We start from the raw sequence: 24994 nt of genomic DNA, 5'->3' as shown, positions 1-24994 counted from the left end.
ACTATTTAATTAAGTGGATGTATGCTGTAATAAATCTGATACTCGTGTATTAATAAAGGTGTGTTGAAATAACTCTTTAAAAACATAATAACTAGTGACAAGACTAGTGAATTCCGACATTAAAAAGTAACATTTTATGCCAAGAGACAATGTTATCAAATTTAATTATGGAGAGTAAGCCACTTTGTCAAATTCTCTGGTTTGAGCAGTTGTTCTGCCTTGGCTTCTTGGTTTGGATATATTACTTCCAATTTTCAAGTTTTATAAGCTGGATCAGAGATGGTGTCAAACCCATGTTTTTTTTAAAAAAAGCGAAATAAACATAGGGTTTATATATTCTTGTTTATTTATTTAGCGTATGGCAAATAACATGGAGTTGAAATAATTCAAATGTTAATATCTAGTCCACCCAGCCATTCAAGGACAGGGTGGTCTATGTTGAAAAAAACAGACATTGGGCTGGTGTAAGCTCTTGATGGACATTCAGACATAATGTGATGGATATTTTGTTGAGGACCATCACAGTCACACTGAGGGGTAGAGACAAGTTCCCCACTTAAACAATGAGTCCTGAAAGACACCATGTTGGGTACGGATCCTGTTCAGAGTTGACCAAGGAAGGTCAAAACCTGGCACCTTTTGTGTAGGGTCATCTACGCAACTTCCTGTATCTGGGCATTCAGTAGCCCATTTGGCTTTCCAAAGTTGTTAAACAGCTGTTGAGCGAGGGCTTCCTGAATTGAAGCCTGCCAATTGCTATATTCTTGCAATGCAATTGCCAAGAGGCCTTCTAAACCTTTAACTTCTACTGCATATTACCATACTTGTTATCCAAACCAGGTGGTTAATGGAAATAAGCTATGTCAAAAAAAGTTTAAACTATTGTTTGTTTAATTGTGGTTTGTTAAATACACTGTCTTATTTGACATACTCCTAGTTCACTTTCACACCTGTTCGTATTCCACACCTATGTGAATTGGTGGGTAGAGCATAAAAATCAGCAAGGAGTCCACCAGGAATGCACAAACCCTGAGGCTCCAAGCAGTAGTTTCCTCTCTGACCTCTAGCTGCTCATCCAGCTAATCCAAAAGCAAGCCAATCCTCTTCTGTGGCCTTGCAGAGTATACATTCCACTTCACAAAACTAAATTTGTTCCCACTAATGTTTAAAGCTTTTAAAATTCATAACACGCTGATTAATCTGAAATAAAAGCAAAACCTTCTGAACTCCCCTCAGCTATGCTAGTAGCCAGGACCTAAACCTAACGTTTGCATGTACACGCTTGTAATTCTAAGCCATGATTTAGAATAACATCTAAAAGCAGCCACGAGAGACAGCAAGTCTACCCAGAACACAGAGATTATTTTGCAGACAGAGTCTATACAGCTTCAAGCTCCTCTACAAAGCCTCATGGGTCAGGTTTTCTTTCCTTAAAAGAGAAGAAAGTGAAAGCTGATAATTAAAAACTCTGAATTCCCTTTGTGCTTCTTTGCTCCTCTTGCTTCTGCTGTACACCCTTGATTATTATTTTCCCTGTAGCAAGAAAATGCAGAAGCTTTTTTGTTATTTTTATCTTCACAATTCTTTGATCTTTAAAAACAGAAAAAACATTGCACACACGTTTATTCTTAACTTGTTGCCTACTAAAGTTAGATCTTTTTTTAAAGCATTCCACCATAGGAAATTTCTTAAAGTTTTTATTCATCCATTTGCTTAGGAACAATTTCATTTAATTCTTTTTGAAGGTGAATCAAAATGTTCTTACCACTATGGCCCTAGTTGCATATGGAAGGGAGGGGTTGCTGTTGGTTCAGTTTCAGCATAGTTACAATGCAGGAAGATAAACTTTCCCCCTCCCCCTAAAAAAATTAACTGCAGGCCCCAGTTACCTTCTGTAATCATCATGCCATTTGGGAATGAATTTCTTTTGAGGCATTGCTAATACTTTGACATTACTTTTGATTCTTGAATATTTGCTTTCCCTGCTTTTTTAATCTTGCATTTTCTTAAGTAATTATGCAAAGTAAATATACAAAGATGGAACTTGATTTCTGCTTTAGTAAGGCCCTTGAGGGAGAATCTGGTTGTGCTGTTCTGATCTGCCTGATATGCCCTTCCCCCACACTGAATTGATAGTATACTGGCACTTAAATGGAGATGAAGCCTGTGTACATCTCCCATAATCCCTGAAGCTTTTGGCTAAATCAACAAAAGAAACACTAAGACTGATTTCTTGTTTAAGGAAGGGGAGTAATGATGACATGCTGAGGCCTTCCGTTTACATACAGATAAAACAAAGCAGAAACGGGTGCCATTGGCTGCATGTTACATTCATTGCTAGTCTTTCTATATAATGCTTCAAATCACTCCTAATGCTAATGGCGTTTACTAGGCTCTGTCATCTCAACTCTGAAGACATTTCATTTTCAATCCTTATGGGTTGATTGGCTCAAATACACTATTGCAAAAAAAAATCAAACAACTTCCCTCAAGGTCAAAAACATTTTGGAAACCAGCTTGACAAAATGTCCCATCTAACACCATAAGATCAGTGGTGAAATTCAATTTTTTTTACTACCGGTTTTGGGGTATGGCTTGGTGGGCGTGGCGAAGGATACTGCAAACTCTCCATTTCCACCCCACTCTGGGTTCAGCCAGAGGTGGTATTTGCCAGTTCTCCGAAGTACTCAAAATTTCTGCTCCTGGTTCTCCAGAACCTGTCAGAAACTGCTGAATTTCGCCCCTGCATAAGATCATCAAGCCTCGTGTAAAAGAAGTTGATAATTTGTTCCCTTTTGCAACTGAAAAATAACTAAATTTCAATCCACTTCAAGTAAAGTTTTACAGAACAACATTAAAATACAAATGTGGGTGGATATTATTCTGGGGGGAAATCCTGGGGGAATGAATAATTTAATTGTCTGCATAATAAAACTTTTCTGAATTCAAATATCCTGGAGGTTTAATATGTTTCATTTTGCTGCAAGTGCATATAGTATCAAATCTACTTTTGGGAGGATGCAGACCATTGCAATGCCATTGTGATTGTGCATCCTTTCTCAGTTTTATGCTTGTAAGATATATAGAAGTTTAACTTTCTTTAAACAGCAGCATAGAAGTTGGGGGTTATAGGAAGTCTGAATGCTATTTTCTCCCCCTACTAGAATACTTTCTAGGCAGACTGCTGTCCTTCCCTACCTTAGCATTACACAAACACAATTAACTGTTTGAAAATTTATTTATAGCTATGGCGTATTGCTGTGGGAACTGCTTACGGGAGAGGTTCCTTACCGTGGCATTGATGGTCTTGCTGTGGCTTACGGAGTTGCTGTCAATAAGCTTACTTTGCCCATTCCATCCACCTGTCCTGAACCATTTGCTAAACTAATGAAAGGTACTTGTGCTGCTTATTAAGGCAGCTGATGTAAGATTGCTTGCATGTTCTCTATAATATATGTGACTCTTAATCTCAGTGTTTCGTTCAATTCTAGGCTAACTTCTACTCAGAGTCAGAAAACATTTTCCCATTCCACTACTTTAATGTACTTGGCACGGGTGTATTAAATATGTGGTTCATTATTATTTTTTTGAAAGTTGCATTCACCTTTGGAAGTACTAACCTGCTTGTTGAGTCAATCAGTTACATTCTACCTTTCTTCCCAAAGAAGCTCATTGAAGTCTCACAGCAACTTGAAATATAGCTAGTTAAAAGAGTGTGAACTATCTAAATGCTATTTTGTGTTCCACCCAAATTCCTTGAGTGAGGATTTGAATGGGTTCCCGGGACAATAGCCAGTATATTATGTTTGGTCTGATAGGAAATCAAAAGACCTTGTCATTGGAGTGATAAAACTAGACAGAACATCAATCAGATGCTTTATCAGAATGCCACTCCTTTCATCATTCCAAAATTTAAAAATCACTAAAAAGTTATACCTTAGAACAAGTCATTGTGAAGGGGAAAAATGAGATTTTTTTTTTAAAAAAAGCAAGAGAACATGAATACACAGGCTCAGTAGCTCTCATAATTCCCATTGCACATAGCACGTGAGATAATCTAATTACTATTACTAATTTACTTTATAGCCTGCCTTTCTGCCCAGAGACATGTATTGGATGTTCCTATGATCTGTTTGTCTTTTTCCAACCCCAAAAATAAGCGCTTGGCCTTATTTTCAGGGAAGTCTTAATATTTTTGAGGTGCAGGAGGCAGCGAGTGTGGTCACCTCATGGCTGCTGCTGTGCTGCAATATTTTCGGGGAGGGCTTATTTTCAGGGGAGGGCTTATTTTAGCACATGCGTTCAAAAGCCCGATTGGGCTGATTATCTGGGGAGGTCTTATTTTCAGGGAAACAGAGTATCCCTTTTTGAAAGTGAAAGGATCACAGGCATTTTGAAAATCGTGCTTATAACCCCCCATGCATACATACATTCAATTCATATGCTCCGGTTGTAATATTCCACTCCTAGGTTTATATGTGATTACCTTTTGGAAACTGTACTAGGAGGACATCAAGAAAGTTCTCTGTTGATTTTTGTCAAATGTTCCTAGAACTTCTTCATGAGAGAGAAAAGTATCTACTGCTGCTGTTGTTATAGCATTTCTGCAAGGTGGAGTTAGAGTCAGTTGGTCTTATACTTCTGACAAATGTAATTGATGAATTTCAGACTGCTGGGCACAGGACCCCCATATCCGACCATCATTTACTATGATTCTTGAGCAGCTGACTGCCATTGAGGGGGCTGTACAGACTGAGATGCCTCAAGAATCTTTCCATTCTATGCAAGATGACTGGAAACTGGAAATCCAGCAGATATTTGATGAACTGAGAACCAAGGAAAAAGTGAGTGAATTTTAAAGTACATTGAGCTTATGGGACTATACTTGTTTAAATAAGTTTTGGATAATCATTGGGGTAGGAAGGGGAAGAAAATAGCTCAGCAATTAAGCAGCTGAGTTTGTCATCTGGAAAATCAACAGCTCAGGTTTGAGCCCAGGAGCAATGTGCGATGGGACGAATTCCTGTTACAGGCCCCAGCTCCTGCCAATGTAATAGTTTGAAAGCATGCAAATGCATGTAGATAAATAGGTACCACTTCAACAGGAAGGTTACTGCATTCCATATTTTCATGCTGGCCACATAACAATGGAAACATGTCTCATACAATGCAGGTTCCCTCTGCAGGTAATGGGAGATGGGCACCATCCCCTTGAGTCAGTCATGACTGGACAGGGAAAACCTTTTAGACTTTTTTTGAAATAATTGGAACTCTTTAGCTTTTGTTCATTCTCATTTACTATCAAAATATTTAGTTCTTAAGACTGGCTTCCATTTTTGTAGTTATTAGAATCATTTTTTTAAAGTTCCTTTTCAGGACAAATAGTTTGAGTTTTTTAAATGTTTTGGAGTTCCAGTATGTTTTACTATGTTAATATTTTATCTTTTTATCTTTTAACTCTGAGCATCTTACTTTAATTATGATGCTAGTAGCTAGAGCCTGTTCTAAAATGGAGCAGTTCTAAAAATTACTGATTGTTACTTTTTTCGCATTGGGAATTGATTGAGGTAAGCAATTTTTGGAGCTAGTGGATGTGCTTGAAGTGGTCTCCCAACATAGCTGCCATTAGACTGTTATATGCATACAAGATAGAGTTTTGGTAGCCATTTGGAGAGCACCTTTTTTTTTCCAGAAGACTGTTAATGAGTTGGCTGTCAATTCCCTAAAGCCTCCTGTGATGGTTCTTACCTCACTGTTTAGATTTGTCCTTTTTCTAAGTAAATATCACATTTTTCGCTCCATAAGACACACCGGACCATAAGACGTTGTTTGGCTCATTTCCGAATAGTGAATTGAGAATGCCTAGAATTTTAAGAATTAAACATTTGTGTTTGAGGCAAATGGGGGATCCAGATTTATTGTTATAATTTATACAATGCTGGAATTTGATGGATAAAACTTACTTGGTGTTGTGGTTTGCTAAGTCCCAGGAAACAACTAAAGTTATTTATATGTTTGCTTCAGTGACGTGCAGTGAGGTTTATGGCTGGTGAGGCACTCAGGGGTTTCAAATTTTTTTAGACTTGTGGACTTCAACTCCCAGAATTCCACAGCCAGGCATGCTTAGTTCCGATTGAAAGCGACAGCATTTGTTTTTCTTCTTTGCAAAAACATTTCCTTCATTCTTTTTCTTCTCCCTCCCACTCCTTCCTCCCTCTCTCCCTCCCTCCCCCCTCTCTCAAACAGACACACACACACACACACACACACACACACACACACACACAGAAGTTAGATTGGACTATCTCTCATACCCCCTTCCCTCTCTCACTCACTCTCTCTCAAACAAACACAAACTCAGAAGTTGGATTGGAGCCTATCCGAGCCTTTGATTGCAGGCGAAGCCACGTTGCCTTTTCAAACTTGTAATCAGTGAAGCTGGGCTTATATAGTTTTATCCAGGTGTGTGTGTGTGTGTGTGTGTGTGTGTGTGTGTGTGTGTGTGTGTGTTTGAAAAGGCAACGTGGTTCTGCCTGCAATCAAACTACACTTGGGGAGGGATCTACACTTGAGGATGAAGTTTGAATTCCTACCCCTCCCTCTGACCCACACGTACCTTTTCCAGCTGTTTCAGAGAGGATTTCAACTCTGCTCTTGCCTGCCATCATGAAAAGAAAAAAAATGTAAAAGGAAAAAGGCAAGAGCTGAGGTCAGGCTGAGCTAGTTGCTGCCAGAATCACTGTGGATGACTCTGCTTTACTGTTTAAAAAAGCCTCTAAAAGAAATGCCCTCTACAGGAGGAGACAGGAGAATGACGTGCCTTATCTACGTCAGGAATTTTTCGGCTTTTAACCCTTGCTTAACTCTGCTCGAGTGATCATAAAACGCCAGACTAGATGAGGCACGTCGTTCTCCTGCCTCCTCCTGTAGAGGGCACTTTTTTAGAGGCTTTTTTAAACAGTTAAGCAGAGTCATCCACGGTGACTCTGGCAGCAACTAGCTCAGCCTGACTTCAGCTCTTTCCTTTTTCCTTTGACATTTTTTTCTTTTTATGATGACAGTGTTAAGGCTCTGCCTCCCCTGCCTCCCCTGACTGCACGTCCCTGGTTTGCTTCTATCGCTTGGATTCTAGGAAGCTTACAATAATAAAAAGAAGAAAATGAAAGGAGTGTAAATAGAACTAACATAACAGAGTAATAAAATAAACAATGAAAAAGAAACACAACAAGAATATATCAATGTGATAACCAAACAGATGGATGGGTGGAGAGCAGAGAACAAGAGGGAGAGGAGGAATCTGCCATCAATCCAACAGCCACCTCCAGTGTGGAACTCCTCATTTGGTCCCCAGGCTAACCAGCAGGCTCTTACCGAAGGATAGCAAGGTGGGGCAGATCTCACCTTGGAGGGGATGATGTTCTAAAGCAGTGGTAGTCAATCTGGTCCCTACCGCCCACTAGTGGGCGCTCCAGCTTTCATGGTGGATGGTAGGGGTTTGCTGTAACTCTGCTTTATAAATTTTATAAAGTTACTACCCTACTTTATAAATCACCATTATTGTGGAACACGTGGTCGGTTAGAAAATTTTACTACTAAAAGAGATACAAAAGTGGGCGGTAAGTATAAAAAGGTTGACTACCTTTTTCTAAAGGGTGACTGTTATAGTAGAAAAAGCTCTTATTCTGGATCCTCATAGTTGGAGTTCATTGACAGATAGGATATAAAATAGATTCTCTCTGCTGGCACAATTAGGATGGGCTTGTCCTAGCGGGATGATATTATTTAATCAGATAGCTTGATCTATGCCATTAAAGGTTTTTAAGGTCATAACTAACACCAACATAGTTATCCTAAGGCAAATCATTTGAAGCAGGAAGGATGAAGCCTATATAAAGGAATGATTAATAGTCTAGAAATTGGTTTTGTGTTCTGTATAGTAAACAATAAAAAATATCCTGCTTGTTATCCCTCTGATTTTATAACATATACATAAAATGAGCCAGGTTACATATTCTTCATTTACACGTCTTAATGGAAACATTTCCATGCTTGTCAGTCTAACTGAATCTTGTTATTTACATTTAAATTTCACAGACAGGAGTGGTACCCTTGGGGAATGCAAAGTCTGTTACATTTTAATTAACTGGTACCTTACTGAAAATTGTTATTTATTTCTTAAATGCTCCAACAGCAGAATTATGCTAAAATAATAACATACTGTAGATACAGACTTTTGTAATCTCTTACAGAAATTAGCAAGAAACCCAAGTGATTGGGGGGGATGGGACGCGGACAATACTGATTGATAACAATAATGTGGCCAAAGAAAGCAAAGATAGCACCAAGAGTAATAGGTGCCTTGAATGCAATCCCAAAACATCTGGAACATCACTTGAACACAATCCTGCCATTAACCATGGTCACATGATCCCCATTGACTTTCTCCCTGCTAGTTTCCATGGCTTCCCCATTGACTTGTGGGAAAGTATCAGTCTTTATCCATCTTCACTATCCTATATATGTCATCATGCCCTCTATGGAAATTCCAGCAAGCTTTCTTTGTTTTCATACATTTATAAGCATCAACTGTTTCCTTCGTGATAATGGTACAGTCAAATACGCAGTTTGTTCTTGCAAACACTTCAGATGTTTTCCTCCGACCTTCAGTTCTAAAAAGCTTAGCTAGCTTCTTTCCAAACAGAATATTGGCTGCTCCCAATTAGTCATGTTACGTACTGTGGAGATTCCATTTATTTAGTTAATAAATATATAGGACCGCCTATCTCATTTACATGAATCTGGGCAGCAAGCTAGCAATTAGAACAAAATGAAAACAGACTAAAACCACAACCAATGATTAACAGCATAAATAGCACAAAACAGCATAAAACACCAGCCAAGAATAATTTAATACGTCACACTCAATATAACTTAAAATCAGGCTTGTCTGCATTATCAGAGTTCTGGGATTGGTAGCAAAGCCAAGTTTTTAATGCCTTGTGAAAAGCCAGCAGGGTCGGGCAAATCTGATCTGGGGGTGGGTGGGAATGATGTTTTAAAGGGTGGGTGCCATGGCAGAAAAGCCTCCCTCTCCCAGGTCCTTTCGATATATAGTGCACTCTAATGGACAGGACCCAGAACAAGCGTCTCCTGCCAGATCCAGTGGGATGCATAAACATCACCTGGGGCGAGATCAGAGGTGTTTTCAGCTAGTTCTTACCAGTATGGGCGAACTGCTAGTAGTGGATGCTGAAGACTCCGCCTACCCGCCCTGACATAATGTGTGCACACATGCACATGCATAGAGTAGAGCAGGAATGCACACGCATTCACATTTGCGAACCAGTAGTGAAGGTAAGTGAATCCCACCACTGGGCGAGATGGCCCTACTTGTTCGTCCTGAGGCAGCAGAAAGTGTTCTAACCACTACTTCCATTACAATTATTAGGAGCTGAGATCAAGAGAAGAAGAATTAACAAGAGCTGCTCTTCATCAGAAATCTCAAGAAGAGTTGCTGAAACGGCGAGAACAGCAGCTCGCAGAACGGGAGATTGACGTATTGGAACGTGAATTAAATATATTGATATTCCAGTTAAATCAAGAGAAGCCTAATGTTAAGAAGAGAAAAGGGAAATTTAAAAAAAGTCGATTAAAACTTAAAGACGGGAACAGAATTAGTCTGCCTTCAGGTTTGTTCCTTTTTCCTGCTCCTTGTCTTGAGCAGCTTTATTTAAGGCAAATAATGCATTTCCAGTGTTGGATTCAGTTGTTAACAATTGGAAAATGCCATATTAAAACCAGTAACATCATCTCAAGTAGATGTTCAGAGGGGTGTTTTCTTGGTTCAAGTGAGGAGATGCTTCATGAAGCAGTGTGGGCCGTTCACTTCTAGAAGCAGAACCAACTGATGGTCATTCTTTAATTACAGTTCCTGTTCAGCATAGCCTCTCTACGGAAGACTCACAATTTGCCTTTTTCTTATACTACTGTCACCTATATGCAGAAACCATGGGTTTGGCAAATGACATGTGACTTTTCTGGCTTTGGCAAGGGACAGGAAAAGCAAGAAGAAGCTTCAGTGTTAGGTAAAGTGCCAGGTTGAAGCAGTTAATGTTGTGTCTTTGCTTAGACCAAAATAATCACATCATCTCCATGGCCTAATGTCAAAGTGAATCTAAGTTGCCTTGTAATACACCTGATGTCATAATCTCAAATCCCCAAACAGGGAACACTATTAGGTGTGTACAAGAAATTAATAAATTCCAAAGGAATTTAGAAGTGTTGCTCATTCCATGTAGAGTTCTGATCTATTTTTAGTTATAAAAACTTCATGAAGAAATAAAGCTTATATAGCACTAGATTGAGAATAATTGCTTCAAAGTATGGCCCCATAACATGCATTTTTATAAATTTAAATGCTTCAGATCCCTTTGAGATCACCTATTAGTTGGACAAATTAGTTCTTTTGCCTCTTTCTTATGCTTAATTGCAATTTAGAAAACATTATGAAAGTACATAAACTCAAATTTCAATGTGGCTGATGAAATTATAATTGCTTCTTTTTGATGGCATTGATATTACTTATTTATAATACTTTATAACAAGGTGCTATTATATTTTTAATTAGAAAAAGGAAAGAGATGGATTAAATCACTTCCTGCTTTATACCTATGATGTTTTATATTATATTTGGTGTCTAATTAGGAAAAGGAAAGTTTTAATTACACTCTCCTTTATTCATGTGGTGTTTCTTAGCTTCTATGGTTTTTATTAAGCTTTTGAAAAAGATGATCAGAACTATTTGAAATCAATATAAAGTAAAGAAAGAAAAAAGAAAAGAAAGAAATCAAAGCAAAAGGTGCAAGAAAAATAAAGTTGAAGAAAAATTGAACAGACAAAAAAAGTTCTCTATAGCATTTATAAGTACATACATCCATGTGGTATTTCTGTGTCATAAGTCTTTCTGTCAGCAATATCATTTCAGTAACCTGTGCTATTTTATCTGTTGTGGCTTATCTTTTATCAGAATTGTTGCTATACAATTAATTATCTGTTATTTACCTTTTATACCATTGTGTACAAAAGTTTGAGAGCTGCTGCTGCTGCTATGAGCTGTTTATTAGTGCTGTTCCTATTAGATGTTTGCTATTCTGCTTATAAGAATCTAAATGTTTCTCTGGCAGAGCAGAGCTAGCTACTGAAGAAAGTCAGTTCTCTGCGGTATATACTTTGAAAAATCACATTCCATTCTTCAGTCAGATCAGAAATTTCTTGGATAATTAACCTGCCTCTAAAGGTAGTTTTGCAGAAACAATGCAATCCCAAACCACTGCCTTTGAGACAGTCTTGACTATTGCTGACTGCATGGACAAGTTTCTGCAGTTTTCTTGGCAAGATTTCAGAACTGGCTTGCTCTCGTCTCTTTCCTAGGGCTGAGCGCGACTGGCCCAAGGTCACCCAGAAGGCTTTGTGCCTAAGGCAGGACTAGAACTGGTTTAACCATTGTACCAAATTGGCTCTCCTTAAAGAGTTTATAAGTTAATGTGGTCTTTAGGCTCTTATTAGTAAAGGATTTTTCCTAGGAATGTGCTAAAATTCAACATTGTATGTGCATCTCTTTAATATAATGCAGCCAGACAGTCTGTTATTGAAATTCTATTTTGAAACATTTCAACTTAACCTGTCCTTTTTATTTATAACAGATTTTCAGCATAAAATCACGGTGCAAGCTTCCCCAAATATAGATAAGCGCAGAAGTTTACAAAGTAATAGTTCTAGTCCACCAAGTAGTCCTCCAATAATTCCTCGCCTTCGAGCTATACAATGTAAGTCTTAAAAAATGAGTACTTCTGTCCTGTTGATCTTGATATATTTTGCAACATTTTTAAAAAATCACTCTAAAAATATTTCATATTGTTAAGTGTAATCTTAAACTTGTTTGACTAGAAAAAAACTGGATTGACCACATTGTGATCTATTTCTCCAAAAAAAAACAAATGCATTGGGTAATATCGCAGAAGGATTAAAAGAAAAAAGAAAAATTGTGTTTATTGGTTAATTTCAATGATTTTACAAATGTGTACTAATAGGATAAATGCTGGTGCTGATGCAACCTTTAATCTGAAGCCGAGCTAAACCATCACAGTGATAGTTGAATTTCAAACTAAATTAATTCTGTTTTTCTTTCATCTTTCATCTGATCTTCACTCCTGTCCCTAAATATGGTGTCCTCCCTTCACACCCACAAACCAAGAGAAAACAATTGAACTGGATGCTTAATCAAATATAGCACTTTGTATAAATGGGGGAAAGTGTGTAGACTTTCATGCTCTTTTAATCATTCTTAAGGTTTACTTTTACGTAAGTGTTATACAGTCAGTTCATGTAAATTCTTATGCCTCGTGGAAAATATAGTCTCAGTGTCTCTGATTAATATAGAAGTTTGATTGAATACATTGTATCTTGTGTCAGGAAAACATGACAAATAATAGCAGCATACAAGAAGACTGAGTAACATGATAAATTACTGTGTTTCCCCGAAAATAAGACGGTCTTATTTTCTTTTGACTTCCGAAATAAGCGCTTGGCCTTATTTTTGGGGAGAACTTATTATTTTGTAGGTGCAGGAGGCGGCGAGCGTGTCGCCTCATGGCTGCTGCTGCTGCGTTGCAATATTTTTGGGGAGGGCTTATTTTCAGGGAAACAGGATATTAACATGAGGAAAATGAGGAAAAATTAGAATTCAGCTCTTTTTCTTTTTCTTTTCTTAAATACGGCCTTTCCCCATTGCTGAATTAAGGTATTTCCACTTGAGTTGGCACAAAATTATTCAGAGTACTCTCCATGCCCATCCCATCCTGACTCTACCATCTGTTATGACAGTCTGCCAAATAGTACTATCTTGATTTTCCCTGTTCACCACTTGATAGGCAAAGTGATTAGGTAATTTATGTGCCCTCCTGTTTCTGCATGCCAGCAACAAGTGGAAAAAACATCCATTAAATATAGCATGACCTGACCTGTCTTCTGCAGGTTTCTTTTCATGCCCATTCTTTTACACCCTATTTTGTTGTAACCCAAGTGTAATAAAATGTTTTAAAATGGGGGTTGTGACAGAAGGCAAATAACTACAACTATACTTAGGATTTATTTCTTTGTTCCTGCCTGTCCTTTCTTTATGTAGGATATTGATGCTAACTTCCAGTTTCTTCTATGATTGGTCAGGAGACAATAGGGAAGAGGATTCATTCACCATTCTGCTGCTTTATTAATACATTATTGCACTAAACCAGTAATGGCTGTATAGCTAAACCACATAACATCACTGCCATCTGAGCATTACTGGGCCAGACTCTTTAGGGGATCCACGGGAAATGGCAACAGACATGATGTAACCAGGGAGGCAAAGTGTAATGGCTACATCAACCTGAAATGTTCAAGAAATACCTACTAGTGCTAATCATCTGATAGTATTTTTCAGTTTAATGGATGGCAAAGCACAACAGAGTTTGCACACTTCACAGCTATGGTTGGATATTGTTAGCTTAAGGGGGAAACATTTATTTATTTAATTTGTCAAACATATATGAGATAACAGGTATAAGTATAAACATGGACATGAGCACATGAAATGAATACAAATAAATGGGGACAGCAGGACAGGGAGGGTAGGCATGCTGATACACTTATGCACGTCCCTTTATAGACCTCTTAAGAATCGGGTGAAAAGGAAAAAAAAGGAGTGGGATGTGGTCCACATTATTTTACATCCGTTCAGCTGGGTGTAAAATAAATCTCACTCAAAGGATGGGCATTTTTTAAAAAAGGCAGTTTTCAAGGACAGGGTAGAAAAGAAAAGATTTTCCATTCATGTTTTTGCTAGAGTTGGATGCAAATGAGAAAAGGACTGAAAGGATCAAGCTCTGGTCTCAGGGACCCACCCAGATTGGATCCTGCAACATTATCTTGAGACATGTATTCATTTGTGCAAGGAGTGAAAATATAAATATATCTTTCTGCGGGTGAGGTTGTGGATATATGTAATTTCATCCTTCACCAGAGACTTTGGACCCAAACAGAAGTGAGATTCCAGGAAGGAATTTATGAGTGTTACACAAGATTCTTCGGCCAAGAGGACATTGTCAAAGGCAGGGATTTCTGCAGTTACTCATTTCATCTACCAGCTCTGCTGATACCAGTATATTTGCACATTTGTAACTGGGCACACAATTATAGCTGTTAATTGTTGAGGTGGAAAATTTAAAATTGCTTACTTATACAGTTTTGTGCTTTGCATTTCTGTAGTATAAACAAGTGTCTTGTTGGATCAAGACATGGTCCATCAGTCAAGCATTTTGTTTCCAAAATTGGCAGTCCAGAAGTTTCCTCAATTTCACAGTCAGGGGTAAATAAAGTCATGTGTTTCCCTCAGCAGAATTGATTTCTGTTGATAGAATTGGAGAGAATGATTGCTGTTCCCATGCAACTTTTCATGTTTGCTCAAACTTTCCTCCAAAAGATTGTTCAACCCCCAGAACAGATATTGAGGCAAAGCAGGCTAAAGAGAGCAAGAAGAGGAAGAAATACTGTTGTGTGAATAGACTTTTGCTCATGTAACATTCAACTCCTCCAAAGGATATATAACTGTCAAAAGTCGTCTCTGTTGACATTCTTAGTATCTTGAACTTTGAACTGTATTGATTCCAAATATGGACTTTCTGTGTTATTTTATTTACAAAGAGTTAATTGATTGCATTTGACAATTCACAAAAGAGAAATGCACACTTTCCAGTTTCTATTAGTAAAAGGATGCCAGATGTGCACTGGCAAAGGGAGATCATTACGCATAAGCATAACTGAATTGCGTCTGGAGAATTTGAAATGCTGCTTACATGTTAATGTTTAATTTCTAAAAAATTCTGCATTTGCCTTCAGAAGAGCTGGGGGAAAAATATGTGGACAGTGTGTAGAACTTGTCCTTTCCAGCAAAGGAAAAGAAGGGAGTGTTACATTCAGCTTAAATCTCAATGTTTTCCCATTGCATTCAATCATTAATGCTGGTTAATTATTCAGTATGTTCTGTTTGAGGATAATAAATTATCACTCCTGTTTCCCAGCACTGAAAGAGGGTATTGTCTGTCAGTTTTTCAACCTGGATGTCTTGCAAACAAAAGATTATTTTCTTCACTTTGAACACCATTTTCTTAATCCTTTGTTCCCATTATCTTCTATTCCTCCAGAGTTAATAGTTAAAGCTGAAGGAGAGCTCTTCCCAACATTAAAAACTATGTACTCATTTGGGTAAAGCTGAAGCCATTTTCTTACTCATGCAGCATATTTTCTCCCCCGCTTTGAGTTGTACTGCAATCACACAATTTAAATAGTTGATACACAATTACAGGTATCTTTTTTTTTTTTACGTTTACCAAGACTCTTTTTTGTATAGAGAGAAATTTCAAGAGGGGTTACATTCATCTTTAACAAAACAATTTTAAAAAATGAAAAATTAATTAATCTTTTATAATAGTTCCATACTTTTTATTAAAGGTTATGTAAAACAGATTTAAAAACTGAATTCAAAAATACATTTTAAAAAAGAAAAATATATTTAGGAATTGCAGAATGTCCCCTAAAAGAAGAAAAAAGAAATTCTAATAAGAAACTTATTTCATCCCCAGCAAGTACTACATTAACTGCATCTTCATTCCTTACCTCACACCATTTTCTATAAATTCATATTAACATCTCTAAACAGGAGACATAAAGTTCTCCTTATTAATCAGCAAAGATCCAGAAATAAATTAACAAAAATAGCTTATAAACATATGTATTCTCCTTTTCCATTTAGTCTAAGTCCTCCTCTTCCATCTTCCTCTTCTGCCTCTTAATTAAACATTGAAAAAAAAGAATTAAAAACTATTAAACATTACCAGAAATAATAACCTCTTCGCCATCTATTACAAACTAGTCCATTATATTGTTAAACATTTCCAAAAGAAAAACAATCTAAATAACCATTAAGCATTGCTAGAAATAGTAACTCATTATTTAATCATAATTAAATAAACCGGTTTTATTTTATTTTTTCTCCTGGACTTCTTAAGTCCCATAAATAAAATTCTAATTCCTGTTTTCTTCTATACGCTTTTGTCTCTTCTCTCAAAATTCTTATCTTTATCCATGTCCACTTGCAATTTCTACGAAGTAGCTCCAGCAAATTTCTTATATTTCAATTTAAAAGAGTAATTGCCATTATCAATAAATAGGACTCCGTTTACCAAGATTATTTATTTTATTTACTTATGTTATTTATTTTATTTATTAGAAAATTAGATTGGACTCTCAGTTTCTTTCCGAGACCATGAAATGGGGAAAATAAAGTACTGTCTTTAATTCTGTCACTAAGCAAATAAGAGTTCAGGTTTCACCCTCATCCCAATCAGATTCATTTCAAAACAGAAACTACTTATCAGAATTGCTTGAAAGTCTTAGAAATGCACATGCCCTTAGGTAAATGCAAGCCATCTTCTGCATTTAGATTATTCCTGGGACTCCTAGAATTTGCAAATTTGAAAAGATCTTAGGATATACTATCATATGGTTTTCCCCCTTCTTCATTTGCTTCCTGAGGAAGGAGTCTTTGTGTCTTACTCACTGTGGCCCAACATTGATAATCTCAGATGAATAGCAAGTACTATTAGATGCCTCCAAGCAGTGACGATAGGACTTTTTCTAAAAATATCCCACTATTTGAAAAGTCATGCCCAACAATTGGGGAACCATAAGAACAGGGACATGAATCACAGAGGTTTTCTTAGAAAAAGTGGAATTTTATATTCACAAAGCATTTTCATTGGTTTTTTTTTTTGGGGGGGGGGGGAGGCAATGAAAAATAGTCCGTCCAGCCCATTCTAGAGTTAATGCTTTCAGGAGTGTGCGGGAACTATACATTCATTTTGTGTACTCTCTGTACTTAATAGATACTAAGGTACAATCCAGAATATTTAGAAAAATGCAGCAATATATAAATTTGTCATTCTCACCATCATGTATGGGCTGTCATTATCTTCTCGCTATCTTCAGAACTGTTTCCATTTCTGTAAATATAATAGGAGTTGTGTAGCAATGCCAAATTCAATATTTTTTTTAAATATAGATGGTTAAACTGGCTCAAATCAAATAAATGCCTAAGGCACATGCCCCAGACTGGATAAGTGCTACAAAATCATCAGTGGAGATTTCACACTATTAAATAGCAATTAAATTATTGAGGGAAGTAGAACTCAATAATAATTAAAGTGTTGAGGGAAATATTACAATCGTAGGATTGAGTTAATTAAAGATGGTTCCCCAAGAACTTATATATTCATTTACTTGTACTAGCTGTATCTAGCCCCTTTACTCCAGGAGCTGCAAGGCAGCATACAGTCTACTCCATCTTTCACTTTTCTTACTATAACCTTTTGGAATAGGATGGGGTTAGACAGAGTGATTGGTCATATTCATCCAGTGAATTTTTAGGTCTTAGGAAAGACTAGATCAGTGATAGTGAACCTTTTTGTCACCGAGTGCTAAAAAGGGAGCACTTCGTGTGTGTGCATGAGTGCATGCCTGGGCCGCAACCAGAAAGAGGAGGTGCCCAGAAGTTATCTGCGTGCCAGAAAATGAATTTCTGGTGCAACGCCGACCAGCAAGTCTTCTGTTTACTGCCGAGCATCAGTGGTGGGATACGACGGTGCCTGCTGGGAGCACCAGGTACAGTTCCGGTACAGTGCTCTGGAGGGCCCACCTGCCTGCCCGCCCTCCTTACCTGTATTTGAGCCAATCGGGGCTTATGCACCTGAAGCACCTGCACGATGCTCCCCCGAGCAGCTGGAGCATCGCAGGTGGTAAGTGGTGGACGCCAGGCCCCATTGCATCATACCGGTTGCAACGGGATTTGGAACCCACCACTGCCACGCATGCGCACATGCCAATCAGCTGCTCACATCATAAAATGGAAGACCAGCTCTTCCAGCTTCCAGCACTGCCACACGCACAAAGGCCAGCTGATAATCGTGTGCACATGTGCGCCAGAAACCCAGAAGAGGAATGGGTGATGTCACATATGCCAGGAGACATGGCTCCACCTGCCATGTCGCTCTGCATGTCACTAACTCTCCTCAGTCCTAGAACTGCCTAATAATACTGTATACAGGTAGTCTTCGGTTAACAATCATTTGTTTAGAGACTATTCAACAGCACTGAAAAAAGGGACATAACTGTTTTTCTCATTTAAGATCATCACAGCATTCTGATGGTCACTTGATCAAAGTTCAGACGCTTGGCATCTGGCCTGTATTTACGATAGTTGCACTGCCCCAGGGTCATGTGATCACCATTTGTAACCTTCCCATCTGGCTTCCAACAAACTTAAATCAATGGGGGAAGCCAGATTCGCTTAAGGAACACATGATTCACTTAACAACTGCAGTGATTCACTGTGGCAAAAAAGATAGTAAAATGGGGCAAAACTCACTTAACAGCTGTCTTGCTTAGCAATGGAAACTTGGGGCTTAATGGTGGTTACAAGTCAAGGACTACCTGTAATCATTCATGCGCTGTTCTCTGCCAGGCTTTGTTGAGCTATTCCTAGCATGCAATCATTGGGCTCGGATTCAGCTATTTAAGAAAAAAAATTGAAACTGGTGTTGATTTATTATCAAGCCAAAGTACACCAGGTGGATTCATGTATATTCTCTAATTGTTTCTTCAGTGATTTCCAAAACTGACTCAAGTACAGCTAACGGACAAAGAAACAGTATATATGTGTACCAGCAAGATGTAGATATCACAAGTGAATATGAACTTCCCTGTGGAGTTCAGACAAAAGGCAAGCTGGTATTCACTAATACAAGGTGTTGGTTGGTTGGATTTCTTGCTAAATTTGTATAAAGTGATCAGCTGAATACTTACTTGGATATCCATTCCAGCGATTTCAGATTAACAGAAATATTATATTTGCATATTAAATCTAGACTTTTCTCATCAAAGACATTATTTCAGTTATATCTAATGAAAGTATTCAGAAATAATAGCTTATCTGAATTCATCTAAAAACAAAGAAAAATTAAAAGCATGAAAAAAAAATCACTATCTGTTGATTGACTTTCTTTTCTTACCTTCTTACCTTGGTAGATTCATTCTTTGCCTGCTTCATTTGATCATCTTCTTACCTGCTCTTTGGAAGAGAAAATTGTCTCTACAGTGGTTCTATAATCTTAGGATAAGGTAGATGCCGAATTCTTGTTGAGATCTTTTCTCTTTTTCCAGTAACCTCAGATGAGAGTAATCGAACGTGGGGAAGAAGCACAGCTTATCACCAGGAAGAATTTGAAGAGGTGAAAAGAAGCTTTAAAAAGAAAGGTTGTACTTGGGGACCAAACTCAGTTCAAACAAAAGAGCGTGCAGACTGCAAAGAGAGGTATGGTTGATGGGCACCGTGAGAATAGACAATACAGTGTGTCTATGAAGAATTACTAGATATTTTGCTTCTTAGGAAGTTTAACAGTATGTAGATTGGATGGGAGACAATGAAAAATCACACAACTGTGAAGACACTGAAATAAATACTGTAGAGCTGCATGAATGGACAAGTCAAAAAGTACAATTGTGCATGCTGGACTGAATATTCATGAATTCTTTGTGTCAAAATATGCAGATTCAATAAGGCAACGTATTGAGTTGAAAATTTGAGGACTGAGATTTAAACCTAATCTCTTTCTCAACTTTGTATCCCAAATATTTAAAATCATCCCCTACAAAATGGAGCAAAACAGATGTAGCAGAGATTTAGGGAAGGAGTATATCAAAGTCTATCTCTTTAGTTTGGAAGAGAGAATCTTGGCTAGAGAAAGTATGACAACTTAGATTTCAACGTTCCGAGTCTATTGTGAGCTTGCACAAGCCTCTGCTTGTTCACAGACTATCCAGTTCCCATTGCTAGGGGAAATCTCTCTTTACGTGCAGTTCCAGGGCATGGGCAGCAGAGTTGAAATATTGTTAGTAGGAGGGAGGAATGTGCAGAGTTCCTCGTTCATAGAAGTGTTCTGGGAGCATGTTATTTTGCACACCATATTCAATAACAAAGCAAACTAGTGGGCACCTCTGTGCTTCCTTCCATGGGAGTAAAAAAGCAATGATTGTGTTATTGTAATTTATGTCGTCAAAATTGGAGGTAGGAATAGAAACCTGGGTGTTTTTTAAAAACACCCCTACTTCTTACTAAATGCAAACATGAATTATACTAGCACAAAATTACAGGATGAAAAGAGTCAATTATCTAAGGCTGTCCCACGGCAGTTTGCTTTTTCTGGGTAAAGTTATTGTTAGAAGAAATTGAGAACTATCAATTACATTAAAGTCCTGCAGCTTAACTATGATTCTGAAAAAGAAATAAGCTTATCCTTATTATATTTTCTTACAAGTTAGGAAAAAAATACATTCAAACTCCAGATAATACAACTGATAGAACAACTTTGCATCTGAGGAAAAAAAACTTTTCCTAAATTAACACATATTGAAAAATTGTGATGTTTGTTTAAATATGGCAGGCTTACAATCAGCCTGTGGCTTAGATAATTAGTCCTATAAAGTAGGTAGCAAAGGCTCAATATATTCTGTTGTGCAGGAAAAAACACATTTGCATTCTTCATTTTATTTAGTATGCCTTTAGAATCATATTTGTATAAAAAGAGTAATGCTTCTTATAATTAAGAGTTCCTCTGATTTCAGAATAAGACCTCTCTCAGACGGTGGTAGTCCTTGGTCAGCACTTCTGATGAAGAATCATAAAGGTGTCCCATTAGCTTCTTTGTTCATGGACCAAGGTAGGTGTTGAAAAATAGTTATTTTCAGGGCCCAGAAGAGAAGAGCGCTTAAATGCTTAAGGGGCCATAAGCTGTAAATCATAACTTCTAAATAGCATTGGCATGATTTTTTTTAGTGAGCTACCAACATCCCTGCCCACTACTAAAATTTGGCAGCAAATATATGTAAATCTTTTGTTTATTTATATATAACATTAATGTATTAAAGATATACAGTATGTCCTGTTTAAAATTTGATCCTACTCATTTCTTCATTTGATCCTGCCTACTTTTTATGGACTTGATGTCTGTTTGGATACAGAGTTCATTGTGGCACATAATACTGAAATGCAGTTTTCAGTCTGGGGAAGCCCTATGTTAGACTTGACTGTTTTGAAACAGGACATCAAGGTTTCTCATATACTGAAAACATTTAGCAGGGCAGATGTATCGACTTGAATTCCCCAGTACTAACTGCATTGCCATTCTGAGCAATTCCACATTTTACAAGGGAAGACAATCTAAGGTTCTCTTATGCTGATGCATGAGGGTTATATCCAGCGGTGTAATCCTCTGAAGTCTGCTACTGGTTCGGTGAGCCTGCTACTGAGCATGTGCTTTGCGCGCATGCGCATCCAAGAAACACATGCACAACACTAAAAAAGGAACATTTTGAAGCCTTCCAAGTCCGCAAAGGTAAGTAGAACAGTGAGGGGGGGAGAATCTGCTGTGGCACATGATTTAGATTAGCTAGAAAGCAGGAAATCTGATGATTCTAGCTAATATAAACCGCGTGTCACAGCTGATCGTCACCCAGCTGATTTTCAGAAATACCGTTTTGCCTGAACAGGTAGCATTTTTTACTACCGGTTCAGGTGAACTGGTCCAAACCGGTAGCATTTAAACCTGGTTACATCCAATGGTATCCTTCTGTTAGTGGAACTGACATTGGTGGATCAAATTCCTACCCACTTCCATGGTGCCCCAATTCTGTGCTGGAGGATTGGGGGATTTCTTTAGATCAGATTTAGAAGGCATCAGAGAAATATTGGGAAGTTCTAGTTGTATCAAGACAATTCTGTTAGCTCAAGGTAGAATTTAGATCTATTCCATATTTATTAAATATGCCTTCTCTCCTCTAAAATATATTTGGTGTTTATAAGAGTGATTGTAGACAATATTTTATCTTGTCATATGCTCTCAGCAGTAAATTCAGATCCAGGTAGTCCTATCCTGAATCTGAGGTCCTTCTAACGGAACAGTTGAAAATAAACCTATACATACTAATTATTTTGGACACAAAAATCAAGTGAGATAATTGTTTAAATGTTTTATTCAGTTGACATTCATAAAAATGGAGGTGGATTGTGGATAAAGGAGAAACAGTGTTGTTTCACAGCAAAGAAAAAAATTCTGAAAAATCTACCAGTGTGGTTTTTAAGTTATTATCTTGCTTGCTTTTCACTAGTCAGGAATTTTGTATTACTGTGTGATTTAATAAACTGTTCTTTTTATTTAAGAAGTATATCCTGATTGTACCATTGTCATGCTATCTATAATTTCATATTGGTCATTTAAAATACTTTTAACTTCTGAATATAATATATAAACACATCAATAAATTTTGCATTTGTACAGAACAGAAACTTTCCCCTGAAGGCCTTGATCCTAAGCGACCAAAGCAGTTAAAATTGCCAAATCAGGCTTATATTGATCTACCCCTTTGGAAGGATGACCAAGAACTGCAGTCTGCAGAACAGGACAGCTTTGAAGGAAATTCTGCAAATTCTGCAAATAGCACTCCACAAATGACCCCAACAAATAGTATCAGCAGAACGTTACAGAAAAAGAAAACGGACACTGTATTGTACGGTTGTGCTGTCCTTCTAGCCTCTATAGCTATAGGCTTAGATATTAGGGAGCCAAACAGATTGCAAAGTGGGGATGAAATGTTGCCTAAGGAGGAAAAGAAGAAACGTGACAGCCTGTTTCAGCGAGCGTCGAAGTTTCGGAGAAGTGCAAGCCCTGTGAGATTGCAGCCTAAGAGAGAGGAGGCGTGTGTCCCTTCATCAGCTCCAGGTGCAAGTACGGTGAACCTCCTGTCCATATCTTCCATTTCTACTAAATGCCTCCTTCAGCCTGACCTTGAGGATGCAACTATGAGCACAGCGCCTGGCAGTGAAGACGTTCCCATTGAACCTTTTTTGCCTGGAAGTCAGACAGGCAAACAAGAACAACCAGACAAAGTTGATCGGACTGTCTGTCCTGATTTGCCATCTCCCAGTCTTCCTTTGAAGCAAGAACCTCAATGTGCAGCCGGTGCCATTTCTTCAAAAGTCAAAGTGTGGGGTCATAGGCGGACCAGGTCAGATGGAAATGCGTGTCATTCCATAAGTGAGTAAAGTGATATTTTTGGTGGGTGAGAGAGAGGGTTCAGTCTGATGAATAACAAAAACAATATTGTAGCTCATAAGCATCAGGCATAAAAGAAACAGTGGGAATTATTAGGATTGGAAAATAACTGACGTATTCATGTTTCAACTTCAATATTTCAAGGTAGAAACTTAAGAGCCGTGGTGGCACAGTGGTTAGGATGCAGTATTGCAGGCTAATTCTGCTGACTGCCGGCTGCCAGGACTTCGGCAATTTGATTCTCATCAGCTCAGGGTTGACTTCCATCCTTCCAAGGTTGGTAAAATGAGGACTCAGATTGTTGGGGGCAACATGCTGATTCTGTAAACCACTTTAAAGGGCTTTAAAGCACTGTGAAGCAATATATAAGTTTAAATGCTATTGGTGTTGCTAGTAATATAGCAGTTGATTAGAAAGACTCTAGTCTCTAAATTCCAATGCGTATTTTCTCTCAGAGAAGACAAGCTAGGGGGAAAAACACAGTGTGAGGCAGAGGTGCCGAGCTCTTAGAATGGTTCAGTATCTTGTTGTGGAATTAATGTATATGTTATTTTCTATGTAGCAGCACTATAACTCTGCTTTATATTTCTTTTTGATGTCTTTCTCTTCCACTCAGCTAATGGAATTTCTAATGAAACTCTTGGGAATCTCCACGCATCTGCTACGCCACAAACAAACTTTCAAAATGACCTTTCACCAGGGAAGCAAGAAATTGTCAATATTATTCCAAGACCTCGACCTTCTTCTTTAAGAAGCAGATTGGATCCCTGGCTGGCTATTTCTCAAAATATAAATCCAAACCCTTTTGAAACGGGTAATTTAGAGGCCAACAGAGATTCAAAGGCTGAGTCACTGACTGATACCAAGGAGAGAACTAAATTCCACATGACGTCTTTATTGGATATGGACGTGGAAGGTCAGAATAGTGACTGTACGGTACCTTTGTGTAGGATGAAGAGTAAAGCAGGTCGGCCATCAATATATGAACTGGAGAGAGAATTCTTGTCTTAAGTGCCTTGGAATTTTTAGCCTGTTTTAAAAATAAACTTTTATGCTGCTCTTTTCTAAATGTTGTGATCAGTAGAGTTTGATATCATGCTAGATGGATGAAATATTACAGGCAATGATCACTGTAATCCCGTAGGTAGTTTTATTGATTCTACCATCGCTATCCTGAATGAATACACATATGTGGATGTCAATAAAGTTTTTCATAATTTTGATTTTTCATTCTTTTTTGCCAAATGTCCAGCTACCTTATTTAATTAATTTTCTCACCAACCATTTGAACTGCAATACATTAAAATCCCATTGCACTGAAAAGATGTTTTTCTACAGAGAGAACTCCATTCTGAACTGTGGTTTTCTTGAGACACCCTTGTAAAATTGTATTACCTTTAATACTACAAGAGTTGGCAATCACATTTGGCCAATATTCGTTGGAAACGGCACAGTTCAACTTTAGGATGGTTTGTCAAAATCAAAATGAATGTTATGCTAATTTTGACAAAGCAGTAACTTTTATAACTGAAATATATTTTGGCTAGGCAACTTTCCAAGACAGTAGTTTCATTAAAAATACTTAAGATTTTTCATGTAAATTTCTATTATCTATGACTGAAGAATTATTCAGTTTGCTTGTGTCAGTTTGTCTGGTTTGCATATTTCTATAGTGAATAGCATATAAACTGAATCTATGAAGTATTTCCGACAATAGTTATGGGGTAAATGGAAAA

The 24994-nt window shown here is 37.7% G+C and overlaps 1 protein-coding gene across 3 annotated transcripts in view; it reads left to right on the top strand.

Moving 5' to 3' along the window:
• The window catches only part of MAP3K21 (mitogen-activated protein kinase kinase kinase 21), a 49086-nt gene extending 24605 nt beyond the window's left edge, over window positions 1-24481 (top strand). For 2 of the 3 annotated variants that reach the window (XM_014057365.2, XM_014057367.2), the window contains exons 3-11: window positions 3246-3394; window positions 4669-4844; window positions 9449-9689; window positions 11703-11825; window positions 18755-18871; window positions 19312-19462; window positions 20773-20867; window positions 22485-23240; window positions 23875-24481. In XM_014057365.2, the coding sequence (XP_013912840.2) occupies window positions 3246-3394; window positions 4669-4844; window positions 9449-9689; window positions 11703-11825; window positions 18755-18871; window positions 19312-19462; window positions 20773-20867; window positions 22485-23240; window positions 23875-24269 (2203 nt within the window). In that variant the 3' untranslated portion in view covers window positions 24270-24481. The remainder of the gene's footprint in view (window positions 1-3245; window positions 3395-4668; window positions 4845-9448; window positions 9690-11702; window positions 11826-18754; window positions 18872-19311; window positions 19463-20772; window positions 20868-22484; window positions 23241-23874) is intronic. The other variant, XM_014057366.2, reaches the window with a different exon arrangement.
• Window positions 24482-24994: the final 513 nt, after the last annotated feature.

The sequence above is a fragment of the Thamnophis sirtalis genome, unplaced genomic scaffold (assembly GCF_051295495.1).
Source record: "Thamnophis sirtalis isolate CommonGarterSnake01/CBP01778 unplaced genomic scaffold, rThaSir2_p1.2 scaffold_6, whole genome shotgun sequence".
Taxonomy (NCBI): domain Eukaryota; kingdom Metazoa; phylum Chordata; class Lepidosauria; order Squamata; family Natricidae; genus Thamnophis; species Thamnophis sirtalis.
Note: the sequence above shows the minus strand (reverse complement) of the source record. Positions and strands in the feature narration are given on the sequence as shown.